This window comes from Rhincodon typus, chromosome 36 (genome assembly GCF_021869965.1).
Source record: "Rhincodon typus isolate 14 chromosome 36, sRhiTyp1.1, whole genome shotgun sequence".
NCBI classification, from domain to species: Eukaryota; Metazoa; Chordata; class Chondrichthyes; order Orectolobiformes; family Rhincodontidae; genus Rhincodon; species Rhincodon typus.
Genome location: NC_063367.1, coordinates 23,355,473 through 23,372,371, shown reverse-complemented (window position 1 = coordinate 23,372,371; position 16,899 = coordinate 23,355,473). Strand labels below are relative to the sequence as shown.

Below are 16,899 nucleotides of genomic sequence, written 5' to 3'. Positions count from 1 at the left end.
AGGGAATTCTAAGGCTTAATCTTCAAAATCAAGAATTAGAATCTCTTGAAAAGGAGACAGTTTTGGTCAGATTTGGAGACCCACAATGCCACTGAAGTCTGGGTGGGATTGGTCTTGGCTGTATCAGCTATTTAAAGTGCAATCTGAGTGGTATTATAACATTCTTGGATGTTCGGTAACCATTCGTCTGTTAATGTATATTAATCTCACGTTAATTATGAATAATACAGTTCAACCATATATGTTCTGTCCAAAGATGTGCAAGTTAGGTGGACTGGCCATGCTAAATTGCTCATAGTGTCCGGGAATGTGTAGTCTAGGTTGATTTGCCATGGGAAATGCAGGGTTAGGGGGAATAGGTTTGGGGTGTGGGTCTGGGTGGGATGCTCTTCCCAGGTTTGGTGTGGACTCCTCCACACTATCGGGATTTTATGATTCTCTAAATCAACACACTGATCAGTCATTATTACTTATATTTGCTTTGTTCAAGTGTAATGAAGATTTTTGTTCTGACATTTCAGTTCAACACCAGAATCCTGCCACTTATTTTCTTTTCCTTGGTTCTTCCATACATTCTACTATTTAAAAGATTATGATCTAAGAGATCCTAACAAAGATCTGGCTTGTTCAGTATTTCCAGAACTGGGATCACAACTGTTCAGCAGCATGGTTTGGGACTATAACACTATATGAAAGAACTCTTTTAGTTTAGTCTGTAGGAGCTTTTGTGAGAACATAAACACTGATTTGTTGTGGCCCACTGAGGGGCAAGGCCACTGGTCATGTGATATTCATTAATGGCAATTGGAAGTACTTGAGATGAGGTTTTTGATGGCAAACTCAATTCCAAGAATGTTACAATCCTCCCCTGCTTTTCTCCTTCCAGAAGAAAGTGTATTCTCCTTCCTCTCTAAGCTGACTTCCACTAGGAAGTCCGTGTTCACTGAGAGCAGCAACATCGATGTTCTGCAAGTTCCTGAGAAACTATGGCAGTCCTACTTTCCAAGTCTTCATTGTTTTGACTGTCCACAAAGGAGCACGTGTTCGAAGTGTAAACATTCAAGCTTTTTTTGGCTCATACGTTCTTTAAACATGCGGGTGACAATGCCAACAGAATAGGGAATAGCCTTTGTTTGTAGCACCTTTTCTAGAGAGGAGCCTGAAAAGGATGGCTCCATGATGAATGTTGCTGCCAGGGAAACGCTTCACTCTCAATTCCAAGAGCTCAGCAAGCATCAGGCATCTACTGACTATGCTCAGATTTGTGATTAGAGAAATCAAGGTCAGAGCCCATCCATGACACAATCATCTGTTGCTGCAGGGCTTTTGCTTATTCCTAGTAGAGACTGTACACGTCATCTTTTAATGTGGGAAAGTTGGTGTACAACCAACAATCTTGAGGGGTTTGCAATCTTTACCAATCACATGGTAAAGCATATCAACTGGTGAATGTCAATCCCACTGCAGCTTTTATGCTCCTTTGATATGCATCCATGTCTTAATTAACCACACGTTCTGCTGTTAAGGAATTGAAGCATGGGTTTTCATAGAGATCTACCTCTTTAGATCCATGTAGCTCAGAAGACCAGGCTCAACTCATGCAGGTTTTAGCTGGAATGCACTGGGGGGAAGCTGACACTGTGAACAGAGCTGCAGCCAGTCGTCTTCCCTGGGATATGGGGACCATAAGTGGGGGCAGGTATCAGTCAGCAGAGCCCTGGAGTCCATACAACAGCGCTGATCTATGTTCACCACAAAACCTGTGAGGTGAGTCATTCAATTTAATGGAACGTGGCACATATTTAAAGAAAGAAATAATGCTTCTCAAAAGAATCTGATGAATATGATAAACAAACTGTTCACTGACATTATCATCATTGGCATCAGCAACACTCCCTAGTGATTGCTCACAGTAGCTTATGAAAGATCTGAAAAGTCACACAATGGTGTAGAAAAAAGTAATTCTGAAAGCAGATGAACAGAGCTCAGCAAAGGGCCTAAAAAGGCACTGAACATAAGGATATTCCATGCTGCCCACAGAGGGCAGTGTCACACCATAATTCAATGGTTCCCTCATACACCAAAGTGAAAAGAGCCTCATCCACTCTTCACTGCCCAGACACAGCCTGGTCAGGCATCTGAGACATCAATGACATTGAGATTGCACAGAAGAGTGACAATGTCAATCTACACGAAAGAATGAGATTAGATCAATAATCATTTTAAAATTCAAACCGTCAGCCCTAGCACAGGGGGTAACTCCCACCTTTTGAATCAGAAGATTTGAATCCAGAGACATTAGCGCAAAAATCCAGCTGACAATCCTAGGGCTTCATAGAGGAAACACCGCGCTATCAAAGGGTTAGTACTGAGAGCACAGGCACTGTCGGAGGGTCACTACTGAGGAAGTATAACAGATACAGAGGGTCAGTACTCAGGGAACACTGTACTGACGGAGGGTCAGTGCTGAGGGAATGCCGCACTGATGGAGGATCAATACTGAGCAAACACCACACTGATGGAGGGTCAGTACTTAGGGAGTGCCACACTGACAGAGGATCACTACTGAGGGAGTATCACACTGTCATACCGCCAGTGCCAATAGAGCAGGCATTGTCGGATGGTCAGTACTGAGGAAGTTCCACACTGTCAGAGGGTTAGTACTGAGTGGGGGGGCGCACTGCCAGATGGTCACTGAGGGAGTATCACACTGACAGAGGGTCAATACTGAGGGAGCACTGTATTGATAGAGCATCGCACTGATGGAGGGTGAGTACAGAGGGAGTGCTGCACTGACGGAGAGTCAGTACTGAGCAAGAACCACATTGATAGAGGGTCAGGACTGAGGAAGTGCCGCACTGACAGAGGATCACTACTGAGGGAGTATCGCAGTGTCATGGAGTCAGTGCTGATGGAGCGGACACTCATGGAGGGTCAATACTGAGGGAGTATGCACTGAGGGAGTGGATGAGTTTGCAGATGACACCAAGATTGGTGGTATAGCGGACAATGAAAAAAGAGATCTTGATCAATTGTGTCAATGGGATGAAGAGTACCGGATGGAGTTTAATTTGGAAAAATGCGACGTACTGCATTTTGGTAAAACAAACAAAGGCAAGACTTATACAATTAAAAGTAGGACCTTGGATTTTGTTGTAGAACAGAGAGACCTAGGGGTTCAGGTACATAATTCTTTGAAGTTTGCATCGCATATAGACAGGGTGGTTAAGAAGGCATTTAGCACACTTGCCTTCATCGTTCAGACCTTTGAGTATATGAGGTTGGGATGTTATGTTGAGGTTGTACAGGACATTGGTGAGATGTCTTCTGGAGTTAGGGTCCTAATAATAGGAAGGATATTATTTAGCTTAAGAGGAGAAATGGAGCGTGTGAGTTATAAGAAGAGGCAGGGTAGGCTAGAACATTTTTCACTGGTCCATAGGATGTTGAGAGGTGACCTTATAGAGGCTTTTAAAATCCTGAGGGGTATAAATAAGGTGAATGGCAGGTGTCTTTTCCCTAGGGTGGAGGATTTCAAAACTAGAGGGCATATTTTTAAGGTGAGAGAGAAAAGATTTAAAAAAGATACGAAGGGCAATTTTTTTTTACCTACAGAATGGTTTGTGTGGAATGAACTTAGAACATAGAACAGTACAGCACAGGAACGGGCCCTTTGGCCAATGATGTCCTGCTAAATATGACACCAAATTAAACTATTCTCTTCTGCCTGTCCTTGATCCATATCCCTTCATTCCTTGCATATTCATATGCTTATCTAAAAGTTCTTTAAACGCCCCTAGTTATCTGCCTCCACCACTACCCCTGGCAGCGTGTTCCAGACTCCTACCACTGTGTGTAAAAAAACTTGCCCCTCACATCTCCTTTGAACCTTCTCCTTCTCACTTTAAACACATGCCCCCTAGTATTAGACATTTCAACTCTGGGAAAAAGAGTCTGACCGTCAATCCTATCTATGGATCTCATAATTTTATAAACTTTTATCAATTCTCCCCTCAGCCTCTGCTGCTCAAGAGAAAACAACCTGAGTTTTTCTAGCTTCTCCTTATAGCTCCTACCCTCTAATCCAGGCAGCATCCTGGTAATCCTCTTCTGCACTCTCTCCAAAGCCTCCACATCCCTCCTCTAATGTGGCAACCACAATTGAACACATTACTCCAAGTATAGCCTAACAAAAGTCTTATAAAGCTGCAACATGACATCCTGATTCTTATACTTAATTCCCCGATCAGTAAAGGCAAGCATGCTATACGCCTTCTTTACCACTCTATCTACTTGTGTGGCCACTTTCAGGGAGCTATGGATTTGAACGCCAAGATTCCTCTGTACATCAATGCTATTCACGGTCCTGCATTAATGTCTACTTTTCCTTGACAGTTGATCTCCCAAAGTGCAGCACCTCACACTTACCCAAAAAAAACTCCATCTGCCATTTCTCTTCCCGTATCTGCAACTGAACTATATCCTGCTGTATCCTTTGACAATCTTCTACACTATCCACAGCTCCACTGATCTTTGTGTCATATGCAAACTTACTAACTCATCCATCTACATTTTCATCCAAGTTATTTATATAAATATCACAAACTGTAGAGGTCTCAGTATGGATCCCTGCAGAACACCACTAGACACGGACCTCCAGGCAGAAAAGTACCCTTACACCATTACCCTCTGCTGTTTATGGGCAAGCCAATTGTGAATTCAAGCAGCCAAGTCACCGTGGATCCCATACATCTTAATCTTCTGGATGAGTATACCATGAGGGACTTTGTTGAAAGCCTGACTAAAATCCATATAGGCAACAGCCACTGCACTACCCTTACTGATCACCTTCGTCACCTCCTCGAAAAATTCAATCAAGTTAGTAAGACATGACCTGCCCTGTATAAAGCCATGCTGACTGTCCCTAATTAGGCCACGCTTTTCCAAATGCGCATAAATCCTATCCCTAAGAATTCTCTCCAATAGTTTCCCAACCACTGATGTAATACTCATCGGTCTATTGTTTCCTGGATTATCCCTATCTCTTTTCTTGAACAGAGGAACATTAGTTACGTGCCAGTCCTCCAGGACCTCTCCAGTGGCTAGTGAGGATACAAAGATCTTGGTCAAGGCCCCAGCAATTTCCCCTCTTGTCTCTCTCAAAAACCTGGGGTAGATACCATTGGGCCCTGGGGACTTATCCACCTTAATGCTCTTGAAGAGACCCAACACCACTTCTTTCTCGATCTCAAAATGCCCTAGCATATTAGCATACTCCACACTTACCTCACTATCCTCCATATCCTTCTCCTGGTGAATACTGAAGCAAAGTACTCATTTTGGATCTCACCTACATTCTCTGCCTCCAAGCACAATTTCTGTCCTTTATCCTTGAGCGGTCCAATCTTCTCCCTAGTTGTCCTTTTCTTTTTAATGTAGGCATAGAATGCTTTGGGGTTCTCTTTAGCCCTAACAGGCAAGGTCATTTCCTGGCCCCTTCTTGCTATCCTAATTTTCTGCTTTCTTCATATTCCTCACGTCTAATTTTAGCTTCCTAAATCTTACATAAGCTTCTTTTTCCCTTTTGACTAAATTCACAACCATCCTCATTATCCAAAGGTCACTTACTTTGCCATCATTGTCCTTTCTCCTTACTGGAGCATGCTGGTCCTGAACTCTGATTAGCAGGTCTTTAAACAACTCCCACATGTTAAATGTGGACTTGCCTGAGGAAGTGGTGGATGTGGGTACAGTTACAATGTTTAAAAGGCATTTAGATAAGTACATGATTAAGAAATGTTTGGAGGGATAGGGGCCAATTGCAGGCAGGTGGGTACAGTTCAGTCGGCTTGGGCAGAAGGATCTGTTTCCATGCTATATGACTCTATGAGTGCCACACTGTCAGAAGATTAGTGCTGAGGGAGCACTGCACTGTTCGAGGGTCAATACTAAGGGAATACCGCACTCCGGAAGAGTCAGTATGCGGGAGCACTGACGGAGTGATGCACTGTCAGAGGGTTAGTGCTGAGGGAGCACTGCAATGTCAGAGGTGAAATATCGTTCTAAGAAAGATCAGTAATGGGACATCTAGCTTTTTGTCATGTTATTCACAGCCCTGCCCAGGGTACTCACAATGCCATTCTGTACACTGAAACCAAGCTGGTACTTGAGGTCAGGACGTTTGATGAGCACGGTGGTGACAGGAGGACAGCTCACAATGTTCAGCTTAACCTGAACCTGATTCTTCAAACCCTGAAAAACAAGGCATGCTGTGAAATAACCAGATGTGAGGAAACTGACTCATTGACCTCAGAGATTCTCGAAATCATCAATCTCAAATGGGACAAACGACAAGGACTAGAAAACCCTTCAAGGTCCAGCTGCCTCTGGGCCGAGGAATTCGAAACTCCAGATCACCATGGATATAAGAGCGGGAGTCTGTATTCATGGGCACAGTAGTGAGGGCTTGAGCGTGTACACATGCAGGAACGTGGGTAACTGTGTGTACATGTGAGAGTTTATGAGGTAGGTACAGGTGTGAGTGTATGTGTACAGTTGTGAGGATGTTCAGGAAGGTGTGAGGGCGTGCACACAGGTGTGAGGGTTTGTGTATAGTTGGAAGCAGGTGTACGTAGGTGGCAGGGTCTGGGGGTGGGGGCGGAGTGTGCTTGTGTGCAGGTGAAAGGGTGTGTACTTGTGAGGGTGTGAACCTGTGAGGGTGAGAGCGTATAGCTATAGTATTGAGCAGTACCTTAATGATTCCTTGGCAGGTGGTGAGTGGGAGACCAACAAGGCTTGTGCCATTGACGGACATTAACTGGTCTCCAATACTGAGCTTTCCTGAACGAGCTGCTGCTCCTCCATTCATCATGTTTGCCAGGATGACTGTTGGCAGGATTGAACCCCATCCTGACTCCACAATCACGACGCCAAAAATCTCTCCTTTCAACTTCTCAACGTGTAGCTATGTAAAACAGTGAGTCAAAGAACAAAGACTAACATTAGTCACAGAAAATTCTGATACCACTCCCAAACTCATCATGTGGCACTCAGTGTGTGTATGCCAAGTGTTGGAGAAACACAGGTTGACAATCAGAGATTTAGAAAGGCAGGGGGAGAAAGGGAGGAAGAGAAAGAAAGGGGGAGAAAGGGAGGAAGAAGAAATGGGGGGAGAGGGGTGTGTACCATGCACAGGGGGTGGGGTGTGTGTGTGCTTGTGTGCACGTGCGCCTGTGTGTGTCTGTATTCTGTGAAGTGGGAAGGGGATGTGTACCATGCAGTGGAGAGGGCAAGCTGCCTGCAGTCACTTCAAGTAACTGACCTCTTTGCAATTAGCAGAGTTGGAGAAATGGACAAGGTCATCGTTGTACATTTCCTGAGTGTTGATGATGTCACTGTACTCCTTCTGACTCAGGTCCTCAGGGTTAATCCCATTGGCTCGCAGAAACTCCTGGTAGGCAACACTAAATGCCTGTCCAATGGACTGGGCTATCAGCTGTGCCTGCACATAAACAAGGAGCATTTGTGAAAACAATATGTACGCAATAATGATACTTTTCACTGCCTGCTAGTCTGACATGATACTGAGAGCAGAGGATTCCAGATTGAATAAATATTCAATACTGAAGAGCAGCATGAAATTCCCGATTGGAACAGACCCATTATAAGGTACAAGCTGCTTCCATGGGAGCATGGAGACCACCCAGCTTTGCAGATTCTTACCAGAGCCTGGGTAGAATTGGCTGAAGACTGCAGCCCATTGGATAGATGGATTGTGAGCACCCAGTATCTGAACTGACACTGTGCAGTACGCTCACTGCCCTGGAGTCATAACCAAGAAACAGGCAACTCATCACCAGCATTACAGGAAAAGTATACTCACATCCTCAGACTCGAAGACATGGCAGACCATCTTGTACTGTTTCTTGGCCTCCTGGCTGCCAGGCGTGCTTTCAATACAATCCTGGGAAGCTACACGTGGCACTCGCCGCCGAGCCATCAGGACGACAATGTTGCCAATATCTGCAATGTAGGAAATTGTGCGCAGTGCATGATCCATCATTGGCTCCTGGAACAGATAACACGTAAGGGTTAGAAGCTATGGAGGACCTTCGCGGTCATTAATCAACAAGTGAAGAGACATCAGCATCTTGTACAGCACGGATCAGTGACCAGTCCAATAACATACACTCAACCCTTTCATTATCTATTGTCAAAATAAAGAAAGTGTGAGCCTTGGCTCAATTGGTGACATCCTCCACACGAGGCAGAATCAACTTCAATCCCCAATCTAGAAATTAGGTCTGAAGATCCAGGCTAACACTTCACTGCAGCACCAAGGAAGTGCGACACTGTGGAGGATCATACTGAGGGAACAATGCACTAATGGAGGGGCACTAGTGAGAGTGGACAACACTGTTGGAGGTACTGTAGTGAGGGAGAAGCACACTGTTGCAAGGGGAAATAGTGAGGTAGGACCGCACAACTGGAGCAGCATTAGGGAGGTGCATCTGGTGGTGCAGTATTAGGGAGGACTACACATCTAAGCCATCAATAAACACATAGACCTCGACCCCATATATACTCCGCTACAAAGGAAAACCGAAAGTGAGGCAATCCAGCTCAACGGACTCCAGAGTTTAAAAACCAGGCGGGAAAACACACCAACGCTTCACCGGAGGCTGCACTGTTGATGTTACCCAGCAGGGTAATGAAATGTCTGCAGAACAACAAACCAGCTTGGCGAGCCAACCAACCACAACACCCACAACCTGAGCTACAAATCTACTCCAAAACCTTACAGAACTGCAGAGTTGGAGGGGCAGTAATGTGACAGAATTGCGCTGTTAGAGGGGCAGCAGTGAGGGAGGACTGTGCTGTTGGAAGTGCAGTACTGAGGAAGCATCGCTAATTTGGAGGGGCAGTAATAAGGGAGAAGCAAACTGTTGCAGTGCACTAATGAGAGAGCGCCACTATATTGGAGGGGCAGTAATGAGGCAGAAGTACACTGTTGGAGGGACAGTAGTGATGGAGTAGTGTCAAATGCCTTCCCAATGAGACATTAAGTTGGGATTCTGTTTGCTCTCCAAGTGAAATCTATTAGCTCGCATGTTACTATATGAAGAATGATACATATTTCCCCATGTCTCAGACCAGTATTTATTCCTAAAATAACTCCTTAAAACATTGTCATGACTTTTCACACTGCTCTTTATGGGATCTTGGTGTACTCAGGTTGCCTGCCTGCTGGCTTTATCTTACTTCCTCGGCTATATTTCAAAATGCTTTACTGACTGTTTTGGGACATCTTGAGGTCCTGAAAAGTGCTACAGAAATGCAAAGCTTTTCATCTGGTTAATCAGATGGTATTTTTGCACTTCAGGTTTCTATGGTCACTGCCTGTTACTGGGAGCTGCAGCCCCGCTACCCTCCTCTCTGTCCACCATTTTACTGACTAGCTACAATCTGGAATCAGCAGTGAGGACCGAGGCTGCTTCAAACCATGATTCAGAAACCACAAGCTGGGTGATCAGGTATTCTCCTCTTGTTCTCCTTTTCACAGACACACACACACACACACACACACACACACTTGCTGGGCTAGGGTCTGCATCTCCCACACATAACTATTTAACTGTTACCTGCGAATCCGCATTCAGAACTTTAATCCTCTGTGTGGAAATGAACAGATCAACTTCTGTCATTGGCTGTGAATCTCCATCAGAACCCTGGCAGGAAGAAATTGACAGGGTCATTGCTACAGCCCATCTGGAAATCCAGGTCAGTATGCTGGCTGACAGTATTTCAGTCACTAGTAAAACGTTACTGCCTGGTTTCATATTATGTCCATTGAAATGTATATCATGTCACCCTTCATTACACTGCACTGCTCTCTGTCCAAATAAATTAAAAAACGTGGATCAAATCATCAAAGACACAGGGGCAAGCCTACAGGTGAGCTACTCACGCCTTTCTTCTTGGTCTTTGATGTTTTCTGCACCCTCTGAGTAGCAACAAAACATTAAAAGAAAACAAAGTTAGATACTGGAGATGACACAACAGATACTGGCACACAATACATCTCTGGTCACTGAAAATCATCAGGGCTGGGATGGGGAGGAGGGACAGAGACAGGAGGAGGAAAGGGGGATGCATTTCTGGAGTGCTGAGTACAGGATCACCCCACGTCCTCATACATATATGAGTTGCTGCATCCGCACCCAGTATGACTTCTTTCCACTGGAATTTAGAACAGTGATTGAATTAAAACATCCTGAGGGATCCTGACAGGATGGATGTGAAGAGGATGTTTCCTCTTGTGCAAGAATCTAAAAATAAGGGTCACTCTTTAGAAATCAGGGTCACCCACTTAAAGATAAGGAGAATTTCTTTCACACAGAAAGTCATGAGTCTTTGGAACTCTTTTCCTGAAAAAGTGGTGGTAGTAGAGTCTTTGAACATTTTTAAGGCAAATTCTTGTTAAGTAAGCTGGAGGGGGGAAGGAGAAATGTGAGGTCATTGGAGTAGACGGGAGTCAGCCGCGGTCTTATTGAATGGGAGAGCAGGCTCAAGGGTCCAAATTGTCTATTCTCCTTTTTCTATTTTTGTATATTCACAGCCATCACCTGACAACAGGCAGTAGGCTAACTGGTCTATAATCCCCTAGTTGCCCTCGGTTAGTGAGGCTGAACAAGAATCAGATATGCGCTTTTGTGCAGTTCCTTTGTTATTTTAAAATATATCCGTTTGTTTGTAAAATAATATTCACACAAGTCCATAGCTTTTCTTATCTCTTATGGTCTGAAGGGTGATTGAGACCAAATGGAACAAGGCACCAGGTGATGGATATATTAATGAAGGGTTAATTGGGTGTGAATTTTGGGGCCCTCTTGTGGTGCAGAGGTAGCGTCCCTACCCTGAGTTCAAGTCCCACCTGTTCCAGAGGTATGTAACAACAGCTCTGAACAAAATGATTAGAAAAACAGGTTAAGAAAAAGGGTGTGAATTAATTGTATAAATAGGTGAAGCTAGTAATCAGGGGTTTTTGTGGCACAGTGGTAGTGACCCTATACCTGGGCCAGAAGGCCTTATGTCAAGTCCCACCTGCACCAGAGATGTGTCATAACGAATCTGAATAGGTTGATTAAAATATCCAGAAGTGTGGACTTGAATTTTGTGTAAATACAGTTAACTTTTTTTGGAGTATAACAACAACTACATCTACATAATTCCAGATTTTGTACTGTAGACAGTTAAGGTGAAGCTGAAACAAGCAGAGTTAAGCAAGATACCTTGATGCGTCCAACCGCCTCCTGGGCCTGCATCATGCGGATGTTTTTGGAGGGGTTCCGCTCAGATAGCAACTGTGTGGAGCCCAGGTAATTGGCTGCAAAAATGATCCCATCAATCAGATCCTCAGGCTCACAGGGTCCTGGAACTTCAGCAGAAACAATACGGAATCAGACCTCATGAAGTAGTCAATTGATATCAAGGGATATGGGGATAACACAGGAATATCACGTTAAGGTGGATGATCAAGAATGGTGGATGGGCTGAATGGCCTACTCTTATGTTTTTATGCCACCACCAGTGACAAGTGCAGCCAGCACTTCAATCTCAGGGAGATACCTCATCAAGTGAAAATACTAAACATTGTTACAAATACAAGGAAGGCTTCATTGCTGATTGTAGCATCAGTCATAGATGTGAATCAGATCTCAGGTTGGGCTCTTGGTGCTGGGCTGCTCTGTACGAGCCACAGCCTCTGATATATCACAAATTTATTTGTTTTACCCTTTTACATCTCTCATTTTACTCAAGACAAGGCTTAACAGAAGATTAGATGAAATAATGAGCTCAAAAATAATACATTCACTACATCCAGTTCATGCCAGCGTTTATGCCCTACCCAAGCCCCTTTGCTCATCTAAATCTGCCGTCGTCGTAACTACTTAATCCTTTCTCCCTCTGGGGATGTGATCTGGGCGATACACATGGCATTGGATTAGAATAACAACAAATTAAGCAAAACCTGGAACATTTTATCACACACCAGATGCAAATCCATTAATTATTCAGATCATGTGCTGATGGTCTATTCTGTATTACAGACAATGAGAAATGCTTCCAGAACTGTTTCTGCTGTGCCGAATGACCCTTTACAACAAAGAGCTCTGTTCCAGCCTTCCTCCACTTGTCTAATCATTTCCATCTGTAAATACTTGACAAGCACTCACCATCCACAAAGTTGGGAAAAGCTGATGGCTTCCTTGTTTGCTAAAAGAGAAACCAGATATTAGCATAGTGTCATGCTAAATATCAACCAATGACATCTCAAGGTGCATCACGCTCTAAGTAAACACTTGCAGCACAACCTCACATTGAATTCATTCCCTGTGATAAGGTGACCAAAAGACCACATCCAGTCAACTCACTATTGAGTTAGTTACAGACAGACAGATAGACAATGGTCAAATAAATGAACAGTCAACAAAGACATGCACCAACTCTCTCAATTCAGTATGGGCACTGCATGTGTGAAGCCTCACTCAAATTGCCAATCTTCATATCTGACTGAAGATAGGAAGTGTCAGAAGGACATTCAAAGTCAGAGAACCATTCCAGTCACACCTGACAGCTTTGCACACTTCCTGAGGAGACACTGGAAAGTGATCAGGAACAGGTCCTAGCTGATTTTTGCCTCCCTTATTCTGCGGGTGAAACAACTGCAACAGCCTGAAGGCCAGCCCTCTCCCTATACCTTTCAGCTGACTCTGTATATGCAGCAGAACTTAAGCTGGGATCTTCCCAGCCTGCTACAATAAATGGTTCATAAATGGTCATTCATTAAATGATAAAGATCACAGAAAAGGAGCAGAACTGACCTCAGAGAGATAGTTATTATTGACCGGGCCATTGAGGTCAGAGCGTTGCTGTTTCCGCGGCTGCTCTGTGTCAGAAGTAGCCTGTCACCAAACAGAGAAATAACACCCAGTTACACCTAGTTTCTTATCTATCTTACCCATCACCCATCAATCTGTGTGCCCACATTTTAAGTCATCTCTATCTACAAAATTGGATTGATTCATCTTTTATCCGATCATTTGTCTCTTTCTCTGTCTTTTTTAATCTGATCATCCATCCATCTACCTTTTCAGCTATTATACATGCGACTTAGAGTTACTTATCTATATATTTAGATACAGAATAAAGGATCTTTTTTGTCCCCATCAAACACTCCCAGGACAAGGAAAGCAAAGGGTTGATACAGATTAAAGGTCCCTCTACTCTCTTTTACTCTTAAACAGAAAGTAAAGCACTCTCCTCTTTTTAAACTGAAAGCAAAACTTCTTCTACACTGTTCCCATCAAATACTCCAATGATGGGTAAGATACAGAGCAAAGCTTCTTCTACTCTCTTGAACAGAAAGTAAAGCCTCCTCTACACTGTTGCCATCAAACATCCCCAGGACAGGTACAGCATGGAGTCAGATGCAGAGTAAATCTCACTCAACACTATCCCTAACAAACACTCCCAAGCCAGGTACACCACAGTGTTAGATGTAGAGTAAAGCTCCCTCTGCAATTTTCCATCTATGTTGCTCCCCTGCTAACATGAGGCAGCACGGTGGCACAATGGTTAGCACTGCTGCCTCACAGCGCCAGGGACCCGGGTTCAATTCCAGCCTCAGGCGACTGTCTGTGTGAAGTTTGCACATTCTCCCTGTGTCTGCATGGACTTCCTCCGGGTGCTCCACTTTCCTCCCACAGTCCAAAGATGTGCAGGTTAGGTGGATTGGCCATGCTAAATTGCCAGTAGTGTTCAAGGAGGTGTAGATTAGGTGGGTTATAGGGGGATGGGTCTGGGTGGAATGCTCTGAGGTTTGGTGTGGACTTGTTGGGCCGAAGGGCCTGCTTCTACACTGTAGGGATTCTATGATGAGGAATGTGCCTGCGCTGAGTCAGCGGTTTCTATGACCTGCTTTGTTCAGTGTTGTTATTTGTAACAACCTTGTGGTGAAATCTAAGCCTCTCCTCTCAGTTTTGGGTGAGAATTGCTGAAATGTAGGTTAGAGGTGGGGATCAATGGAGAGTGCTGAGATCAGAAAGGAATGCATTTCTACTGGCTTTTGTAGGAGATTAATTGCAATGTGTCCAATCGTGTCCAACAGGAGTTTTGAGATAGCTTGGGAGCACCATCTAACATGAAGGAGAACAATGCCTACTGCAGTCACAGGAGAGTGTAGTAACTGAAACAGCAGCAGCTGACCAAGAATTTCGACAGGCAACTGGATGAGACAAAGGCTGGAGGGAGTTTCACATTACCTCCCTTTAAATAGGTGACACTAAAGGACATCCCTGTTGCAAGTGTTGCCCTTCTAAATGTTAGCTAGGATGGACGAATATTTTAGACATTACATTCCAAAGAATATAAATGCTACTGAGATGTTAAATATCTGCCTTTATTTCAATAAACTACATATTTCACCAAATGGGGAAACTGCCTATTCTCTCTGAAATCTATTCCTAATCATTTCATATCTGCCATAAATCATTACAAACAGACATGAACATTCATCAGTAAACTTAAATACATCCCAAATGTTATTCTGGGAATCTCAGGGGCCTTTATGAGTGTGTTTTGACTTTCAGTTAACTATTTGCAATTTGGCAGTGCATTGTCCTGTCCTCTGAGCTCCATTACAGATACTGAGCAGCGACAACTATCTTTCATCTTTGCTGTGACAACAATGTCTGTTCCTGCTCCTGATGCCTATTCAGAGTTCCCTGCAATGTGGGGAGAGGTGGAGTGAAGTGTAGGATTTCACCCCCCTACAACTGAATAGCTGGCCAAAAGCACAAGGAAGGGAAGAATGGATTTTTAGCCTTTGAGAAATTGGGGATGTGTACCTGCCCAGGGCTCCATTGCTGGTGTTCCTCAGGGGTTGTCAGCTCAGGCTTTTCCTCACCAATTTTCTCATTGGTGGCTGATGCCTGGCAGAGTCTTGGCTGAGTCTCCCGTCCACCGTGACAGCTGGCCAGGTTTCTGTCTAAATTCCCCTTCGCAGCCACCTCCAAACTTTGCTCTCCAACATTGTTCAAGCCGTTCATACTCATACTCATTTTGATTTCAGCTACAATTTGATCAATATCTTCCTCCATATCCTCTGTGTCCATTTTCAACTTGCTGCTGTGGCTCTGCAATGTCTGAGGGCACTGGGCAATGTGCTCAGAGTAAGAATAATCACATGAGGTTCCTTCATTGCTGCCATTTCCTTCAATGTTCATTTCTGCCTGGGCGACAGTGCAATCCAATTCCTCAAGGTGAGCAGCCCTGTCACAACCAGGGTGTTCAGATTCTTTAGCCATAGCTTGACAGATCCTGTTAGATTGTGCCCAGGACTTTTCTACGGCTTCCTGACAATCATCAGTCTCTGCTGCAGTGACAGTCTGAGTTCCATAGCCCCCTCCAGTGCACCCCATGTCTTCCAGATAACTGTCTTCTTCAGGACAGTATCTGATATAATAAGTCACCCCTTCCTCCTCCTCCTCAGGCAGGCCTTCATCATAATCCTCCTCTTCCTCGGACGTGTTATTTACATAGTCAGAGCTTGAGTCACCATCCCCCAGGTTGTCACCGAGATCAATATCCAAAGGAACGGGATGAGATTCCTTGCCATCCTCCTGCCAATCTTCAGATGTTTGATGCTTGGGGTCTGCTTGGTAGTGAGAGGAAGTGAAACAAGGATGCACTGAAGGCTCCTCCAAGCTGCTTGCCATCATCACCAGCTCCAGCCGGTTACAGTCACCAACCTTCACATTCCAGTCCTGGCTCAGAGACTTAATCTGCAGCAAGAGAAAACCGTCAGTGAAAAATAACAAAATAACAAAAAGCCTTTAACTGAGTAAACATGCAATAGAGATTCACGTGGAAAAGACACGTTAACAACACTCAGAATGCAGGCCTGTTTGAGCCCTTTAGAAAGAAAGTAATGCTCATTATCAGGACTTGCACTGCTGACATTCCTTGTCACCAGCCTAAAGCCTTCATCAGCAACCATCTCCACACCTTTTTTTTTCCAGTAACTAATGATGCCATCTTAGTGTACTTCAGATTCTGACACTCCCTGGGGTACGGGTCCCACACACACCAACTTTCACTGGGGTACAGTCCCACACACACCAACTCTCACTGGGGTATGGTCCCACACACACCAACTCTCACTGGGGTATGGTCCCACACACACCAACTCTCACTGGGATATGGTCCCACACACACCAACTCTCACTGGGGTACAGTCCCAAACACACCAACTCTCAATGGAGTACGGTCCCACACACACCAGCTCTCACTGGGGTACGGTCCCACATACACCAACTCTCAATGGGGTACAGTCCCACACACACCAACTCTCAGCAGGATACGGGTCCCACACACACCAACTCTCACTGAGTACGGGGTCCCACACACACACCGACTCTCACTGGGGTACGGGATCCCACACACAGCAACTCTCACTGGGGTATGGGGTCACACACACACTGACTCTCACTGGGGTACAAGGTCACACACACACACCGACTCTCACTGGGTACGGTGTCACACATACTGACTCTCAATGGGGTATGGGGTCCCACACACACCAACTCTCACTGGGATAGATGTCCCACAGACACCAACTGTCACTGAGGTACAGGGTCACACACACACTAACTCTCACTGGGGTACAAGGTCACACACACACATCGACTCTCACTGGGGTACGGGGTCCCACACACACACACACACACACACTCTGACTCTCACTGGGGTATGGGGTCCCACACACACTGACTCTCACTGGGGTACAAGGTCACACACACACACACACACTGACTCTCACTGGGGTACGGGGTCCCA

At 44.8% G+C, this 16,899-nt stretch overlaps 1 protein-coding gene across 2 annotated transcripts in view; it reads right to left on the bottom strand.

Annotated features, from left to right (window-relative positions):
* The window catches only part of apba2b (amyloid beta (A4) precursor protein-binding, family A, member 2b), a 94,882-nt gene that overhangs the window by 6,652 nt on the left and 71,331 nt on the right, over window positions 1–16,899 (bottom strand). Inside the window, exons 2-11 of one of the 2 annotated variants that reach the window (XM_048617235.1) lie at window positions 14,910–15,845; window positions 12,885–12,965; window positions 12,237–12,276; window positions 11,292–11,437; window positions 9,968–10,003; window positions 9,642–9,728; window positions 7,883–8,068; window positions 7,322–7,501; window positions 6,752–6,964; window positions 6,133–6,252 (exon numbers count right to left, since the gene is read on the bottom strand). In XM_048617235.1, the coding sequence (XP_048473192.1) occupies window positions 6,133–6,252; window positions 6,752–6,964; window positions 7,322–7,501; window positions 7,883–8,068; window positions 9,642–9,728; window positions 9,968–10,003; window positions 11,292–11,437; window positions 12,237–12,276; window positions 12,885–12,965; window positions 14,910–15,782 (1,962 nt within the window). In that variant the 5' untranslated portion in view covers window positions 15,783–15,845. The remainder of the gene's footprint in view (window positions 1–6,132; window positions 6,253–6,751; window positions 6,965–7,321; window positions 7,502–7,882; window positions 8,069–9,641; window positions 9,729–9,967; window positions 10,004–11,291; window positions 11,438–12,236; window positions 12,277–12,884; window positions 12,966–14,909; window positions 15,846–16,899) is intronic. The other variant, XM_048617236.1, reaches the window with a different exon arrangement.